Source organism: Camarhynchus parvulus, chromosome Z (genome assembly GCF_901933205.1).
Source record: "Camarhynchus parvulus chromosome Z, STF_HiC, whole genome shotgun sequence".
Classification (NCBI taxonomy): domain Eukaryota; kingdom Metazoa; phylum Chordata; class Aves; order Passeriformes; family Thraupidae; genus Camarhynchus; species Camarhynchus parvulus.
This window is the reverse complement of record NC_044601.1, coordinates 10,631,856-10,639,451: the sequence shown is the minus strand read 5'-3', so window position 1 is coordinate 10,639,451 and position 7,596 is coordinate 10,631,856. Positions and strand designations below refer to the sequence as shown.

Here is a 7,596-nt window from a genome sequence, read left to right as displayed (position 1 = left end):
GCTCCATGATGATGATGATGATGTGAGAGCTACACAGAGTGAGTTTTTTTTTTTTCAGCTGGAACAAGTAATTTGATGACAGACTTGCAGCTTTTCCACCTACAAACCACAATCATGCAAATAACATCTTACCACTGAGGCACCTATTTGTGTAAGCACAGGCTTAATCACCCACATCCAAGGCATTCAGGAGGTATTATTAGGGCATGATAAGGCTTATTAGGGAATAACACAGCGTTCTAAAGGCACCACAGCCTTCAGCTGTGCAGCAAGGAAACAAAACTGTAGCATCGGTGGCTTCACTTTCAAAGTCCAAATATAAAAATGGCAGAATTCTGCACTAGAAGCAGCTCCATTAGGCAAACCTATTTTTCTTGCCACCCTACCTTCCAACAGGGTGTTTGTCTCCTCTAAAAACACCAGTTTATATCTGACACCTGACAGCATGCACACCACCATGGCTTCAACTCCCAGCCTCATTTTGCATCAGAATGGTTAAATAACAGGTGCTGATTTTGCTGTTAAATTAATTGTCCAGCACCCCATGTTCTATCTGGTGTTGGGTGAATTTTGTGATAAGGGTGCTTAGTTAAAGTGCAGTCCAATATTTAAACATTTACAAATAAGATTAATGGATTAGCAACCAATTTTAACCAGTTTTTTTAGTATGGAAAGATTATCAACCCTACTTTTTGTTTATGCTCTGGAATTTTATATCAGTGTTGTTATTAAAGACACTTTACATATTCCTGTCCTCTTGGGAGGGAAGACACATGCTTAGAAGGAAAGCAATATGGAGTCTATGAATTTTTGTTTTATGTGGATGCCATTTTCTTAGTTCCACTTCTTGGATGGAAATAAATGTCTTAACCACAAACTTATGTCCATTTTTTTTATTGCACCCAGTGCAATGTGACTTTTGATATAATAAAGACATTTGGTAAATATCTAAATCATGCCAGGGATTTAGAAAATACTTGGCCTAACAAAAGGAAGAATCAAGACACAATGGTGTCCTGAGAGAGTCACTGCCAGAACTTATTTTTAGTTTTGTGACTCTTCCCAAGAACTGCTTTACCCCTTCATCAGGGATCCTCCTTGTTCTCCCCACCTGCACTCTCAGCTCCCAGCTACCCTCCCCTTTAAGCAGGGACTTTCAAGTGACAAAGGCCACACTTTGATAAATCTGGAAAGCAACTGGTCATTTCCAAAAAATCCTGGAGCAAAGGGAATTCTGAACTGGGATCACAAGGCTCCCCCCTCTTACCAAGAGCAGTGGGTGAATTTACAAGCCTCTCCCACAGCAAAGAGTTAATTTCAGCAGTTACAGCTCTACATCCTGCTGCCCCTGCCTGGGAGCAAAATCACCCTTGTTCATGGCAAAATGAGTGCTTCAGGAATGACCCTTTGCCACAGGTTTTGAGGGAAACATAGGCACCCTTCAACTAGATTTAGAAAATTGTTTTTTGTGTATTCTATCTCCTTTGTTTGTGTACCAGAGAGCCACTTACTGCAAATTCTATGAAATGTGAAAAATACAGCTATGTACACATTTAGCAACAATTTCTTACTGCAGCTGAAAAAAAATTACAACTTTCTTGACTTACAGTCATGTTTAATATATTCCAGGAACTTCGCATCTTAGCCCTGCTGCTCTTCCAAGAATGAGTGTTCCCAGGTTTATTTTCAGCTTTCCACAGGTCAGATTTTAGGACACTCATGGATCAGAAATTACATTCATGCTCAAAAGGCACAATCCCATCAGGAACAGTTGTCCAAATGGACTCTGCAGCTTTGCTCCAACAGTGTCCTGCACAGTCCTGCACTTTGCCAAAGGGAAATTTGATATTTTAACATGGGGACAGGGGAAGCAAGCAGCATGTTTGTTAATATGAAATGCATGCTTTTAGGCAGGTCATTTCTATCACTTTAAGCAACACAGGGACTCATAGAAATAAAATTTAAATTAATTTAAATGAATTTTTTTCCCTTTCCACCTTTAAGCAGGAGGACCTCAGTGCAGTCAGACTACCCAAGAGTACTGTATCACGTCTGTGAGGTAAATTGCCAAGGTACACACTGGTTTGTTTCTTTTTACTGCCCTCATTGTTTTGTAACCTCTTCATCATCTCCCTCAGAACTGGTTTTAGAACCAAAGCACTACACAAAAAGCTACTAGATGAGCTAAAAGAAACAAGTAATTTCTTTGTCTTGGAAGTGTCCCTATAGGTAAACATTAGTTCTGCTCCCAAATGCTCCATCCATCTCTTATTTGTATATCCAGAATCCCACCAAGGGTTTGCTCATTCTGACTCCCCAATAGGCCCTGTCACACCACTCCATTCTTTTATCACACTTGCAACTCTCCCAGGCATTTCCTTTCACACACACTGCCAACTCCAGGTCCACAGTACTCACCTCAACCTCCCTATGGAGATCTCTATCCCAGATGTTCAGTACTTTTATTGTCCTGTTTCATACCCCACTCTGAAGACTATTTCCTGCCCCTTTTCCTATTCTGAAATACTGTTCTTCCATCCTCCAACAGAAGCTGGGAGTGCTCCCTTTGCAGGTGGCATGCTTTCTTCAATAATGAAAAGAAAGTGAAAAAGAAAGAAAAAAGGAGATTTAGAGTAAAGACAAGGGAGTGGGGGTGTGAAGAAACAAGTTTAATTCAAATATATAATTAAATATACGTGGCTGACTTTGACAAGACTTTGAGCAATTCTACAGATACAGCCACAGAGACACGTGGGAGACATTGCCTTTTTTTTTTTTTTTAATCTTAGGCTGTTGCACATTTAAAGTCAAATGCTTCACATTACAAGGACAGCAACCAACCCTTCCCCTGGGATGGCAAACAGCTGCCTGCTGGTGTATCTGGTTACTCCTCTGTCTATCACATCTAAAATCTCTTATCTCAGGCAACAGGAATTCCAAGGATGTTGCTCCTTGCCCTCAGCCCCACAGAGTACTCACATTTATGTGTGGAGCCATATAAAAATAGAGAAGACACCTATTTTGAAAGACACTTTGCACTCCAGGTCTCTGAGGCATAACTGCGTGGAGCACACACACAACACAAAACCTTAAGGACGGTTTTTAGTGCCACACCTTCAGAAAGTGGAGGCACACAGCAGATAATGCTTTGTAACAGCTCACCAATTTTCCATTTTGGAAAATGCCAAAGCAAAGGGATGACGTGGAGGGAAGATCTTCAGACTCTACAACCATTAAGTTATTCCAGACTACTACCATTACTGAAGAGCAAGTATTTATCTTTATTAGTTTCACTGCAGTTTGGACAGGAAATGCCAGAGATGCTGGTGTCTTCATGAAAAGGTGCTTTGATTAGAACTGGAGTTAAATTGTGTGTGTTTAACATTTATTTCTCTTGCACAGATGGAAAGAAATTGAGTCCTGACAGAAACTGAGAAGTTTCACAACCTTTTTTTTCCTCCCCCTCACAGGTCCTATGTTCTATGAAGAATTATATAATACAAAACTGGCACTTGACAATTACAAGTCAGCAAACATCAGCTGCAGTCTGCAGATACAGGAATCACCAGCAGTCATGCATTCAGTGGTAACTGAAAACTTAAATTTTTCCCATACATCACTTAATCACAGTTGGAATAAGCCTGCTTTTCTGGATGGTTCAGTGAAGACACAAAATTTTCTAAATTGTGACTTCATAACCACATAGTGGTGGTTGTAGGTGTGTCAAAATAATGTTTTTAAAGGATGGGGTGCTGAACACTGCTAGCATCCCAAACCAGGCAGGGAAGAAGAAATAAAAAGGATACTGACAAAGCTGTTCTCCCCACTCCCACCTTATTGTTTCCATTGAACTAGAGAGTATTTTTGAATTCTAGGTTAGTTTTGTGCACAGAGCTGGATTTAAGAGAAATCAGGAAAAAAAAGAAAGGTGTGGCTGCCTCCAAAACTCTATAAAACCAAATGAAATATCCAATGAAACCATGGGTGACAAATCTGCATGCATTATTTGAGGACTTGGCTTTGTGTCCCTGCTTGATTCATTCATGCACGTTCTTGAAGTGAAGCTCAACCCAACACTCCAAAATCAGTCACAATCTGGCTTCAGGAGTGATTATCTCACATTCCTAAGAAGTTCTGTTAGTGTGGGGTAAGAACAGGGCATTTAATCAGTAAATTGCTTGGGTTTTAGCTGGATTCATCAGGCAGCTCTGGACGAGGTAAATGAACCACAGCATCAAAATGCATCTGTAGAGAGGACTTAAGAACAGACAACTACAGAATTAATATGACTTCAGAGTAACTTTTTAATCCCAAATAAAAGTGCATCATAAATAGCTTTTGTCTAAGCAGATATTCAGAAGTTTTACAACAAAGGTAAGGACTACAGTACCAAAACTTAGGAAGAAATACTTTTTATTTTCTCAGCTACTGTTCAGAAAGCCCTGAGGAAACTGATCCCCAAATCCCTAAGAGATCTGCAGCAGAGAAGCTGAGAAGCACTCTGTGCAGACAACTCCTGGTAGTACTTGGTAGAAAACGAGGCACAACATACCTAGGCAGCTTGCTCAGGTCACACCTCCTCAACACCATATGAATTCCATGTATTCTTCCCTTTTGGCAGCTACTACAAAGAGAGACATGATTCTCCCTGGCAAGTATCCCGCTATTGGACAGGTAACAGTTTTTGCTAGCATGTAAGGTCAGACACCTGTTGTTCATCAGAAGTCACAAAAACACTGTTTCACTGCTGGAGAAAAACGGGAACAGCATGACTAGTAAGGCTTCAAACACAGCAGCCATAAATCCCTCAGTCACTCGGCATACAAAGTTACAAATGAACAAAGCTACTAGCTTTTTTTTTTTGCTTTTTTTTTTGTTTTTTACAAAGAACAAGCTCAACAGACTTTAATTCAAATACATTTATAATAAGTAAACATTTCAAAATCAAAATTGGAGGGAGTGGACTGAAACACCCAGACATTCTTGCTTTACTCTCCACCCTCCTAGAGAAGGAATGGTTATTTCTCAGAGCAGTTTGATCAGTACAGAAGACTCCCACAAACTAAAAGCTTTTGTCTTAGTTAGGTATCAGCTATGTAGTAAAAGTACATTCAAGAAGTCCTTGTATCAATTTGGTGTTTTTCAAGTACCTGACAGCTGGTCCTTTTACAGATAACAAACAGCCCCTTTTGGCATGCAGTGTCAAACCAAAATCCATCTCTCCCAGTTCAAAGACAAACTGAGAATCCTATTTAGATGATGTTTACTAGCTGACTCAGGTATTAATGTTAACTTCTCTAAAATGAAAACATTATGAAAGACTTTATTTCCTATTTAGCAGTATCACATCTCCTATTGATAGATTTGGGTTGTGCTACTGATCACTTAGACGACATTCACCTAAGAAATTTTAAAGAATAGAATCTGAATAATTAAAATACACACTATCTGGAAAAATATCACAGGATGTATAAGAATAGAAAAAAAAATAAAAGGCTTTAATACATTTCATTGTTTTGTGCAGATATTTTTACAGACTATGGCCAATCAATGAAGAAATGAAATACAAATGTTTCAGTCTTTTTAGCTCGTTTTTCAAGACACTTGACTTGTACTTTGAGCTTAAGTAGTAGCTAAGTAGTTAATCCATTGATAAACAAATTCAGCAGAAAATAATTTTTTAGTTGTACCACTAAATCATTAAAATCATTAATATCATTAGTAGTACAGGAATTCAGTGCTGTACCACTAATAATATTTTTTCCTGGTTACTGCAGAGGTAAATTTGTAATCCAGGTAATTGGACTACAACAGTAGAAAAATCAAACTATCCCCATGTTGTGTTCAGGTAACGTTGCACAGAACAGCTTTAGATTAAATTTACATTTGTTTTTATTCATAGTATTGCAATGATGGGCAAAATTACCTCTAAAAGTAAACATGTATAAAAAAAAAAAGATTGTTAACATTTTATGATGACTAAACAAAATAAATGATAAGTAGGTATGAAAAAGTAAGATTCAAAACTCTGTAACCAGAGTTTATTTTCAATATAAAGTTTCGAGTGTCAATTTTTTACATTGGAATAAATTCATCGTTTGCTTGATATCTCAAGTTTTGAACTTCTCATCCTTATAAAGTGAATAAATCCCCAAAAGTCCTTACTTAACAGAAATAGCTTGAACACTACAATCTACTCAAGAGAACAGAACACTTATAGCTGTACTATAAAAGCTGGTTCAACAAAGTTGGGAAGGTGAAATTTGATTTGATAAATTCTCATTGCAGCAGACAAAAATGAAGCTTGCATTTTGTTTGCTGGCAGAAAAAGAATATTCAACTCACTAGAGTGCATATAACAAAACCAAACATGCAATCTATTGCTTTCAAAACTTTTACTGCAAGATAACATTAGAAGAACAGTAATTAGGTATCTATATTTTTTTTCCCAAAGAAAAAATATGTAAACAGGATAATAATTTTTTTCTGTGTGTATATAGTTTCTCAGATCATTTCAGGGGGACAAAGGAGGGGGTGGTGTTTCTCAATAATCAGGACACTTTTAACTGTAATGGGTTTTCATTGCAAAAAAAAAGAAAAAAGCCAACACTGTTCTAATTCAGCATTAGACAAAAATACTGTGTTTCTTGTGCTACTTTAACACAGCTGAAGAAAAAAGACCCGAATACCCCTATTTTGGCATTCAGGATTACATTTGCTCAGATCTTTTAGATTTCACAAAGCTGCTATCCAGTGTTGCCATGAAATACAGACTGTAAAATCTACGTCACACAGGCTACTTCCAATGTCAATACTAAGTGGAAAGGAACATGAAGCAGTGCATTACACTACATTTCTGGAACTAGTACAGTAAGAGTGAAAACCTAGAAAAAGTTAACCTACAGTTTACAGAAGGGACTAATTATCTGCAGAAGCTGATTTTTTGGTTGTATATATATTTTTTTTTACACTGTGCGATTTTCTGTATCTGCTAATTTAAAACAGACATTGAAAACTTGTTGCTTTCTTTGCTTTGTTTCCTATGTTCTCCCTTCCACCCACCCCCTATATTCCATACAACAAGCATTATGAATGTAAGCCCAAATATCCTAGACAATCCAGTGAACAGAGTTAGTGTAATGCACTGGTGTGAGGTGTGAAATAAAAAAAAAAAATTCTCTCAGTCTTCGTCGAAGTTCTGCTGTAGAAGAAAGTTGGCAGCCAGGTTTTCATTCTTCTCACAAGCGAAATATGCCTGTATCACAAGTCCTTCAGGAAATCCTAATGCCTTTAACTGAAGAAAAGAAACATATTTAGGAAGTGCATTTTGCATGTTAGGCTTCTTTGTATGTCCAGTGTCTTGAGATGTCACTTAAGCAATTACTGCCTTCTTGAAAACAGCACTGCTGCCTAGCTCAATGCAGATTTTAGCAACTGAAAAATAAGGTGCTGCCTCTGCCTTCAGTAAAGAGGATCCTCACTTGAAAAAGTGATTGGATTAGGTCTAATGAACCACCATAAAAACTTGTCACTTCTTTAGTGACACAGTAAGCCTAAAACAGACCTGGGTTACAGTATTGTCATGAAGTAACGGCA

The 7,596-nt window shown here is 37.9% G+C and overlaps 1 protein-coding gene across 2 annotated transcripts in view; it reads right to left on the bottom strand.

Annotated features, from left to right (window-relative positions):
- Positions 1-5,469: 5,469 nt before the first annotated feature.
- Positions 5,470-7,596, bottom strand: part of RAD23B (RAD23 homolog B, nucleotide excision repair protein) — a 34,470-nt gene continuing 32,343 nt past the window's right edge. For both annotated transcript variants that reach the window (XM_030968301.1, XM_030968300.1), the window contains one exon: positions 5,470-7,294. In XM_030968301.1, coding sequence (XP_030824161.1) covers positions 7,181-7,294 — 114 coding nt within the window. In that variant the 3' untranslated portion in view covers positions 5,470-7,180. The remainder of the gene's footprint in view (positions 7,295-7,596) is intronic.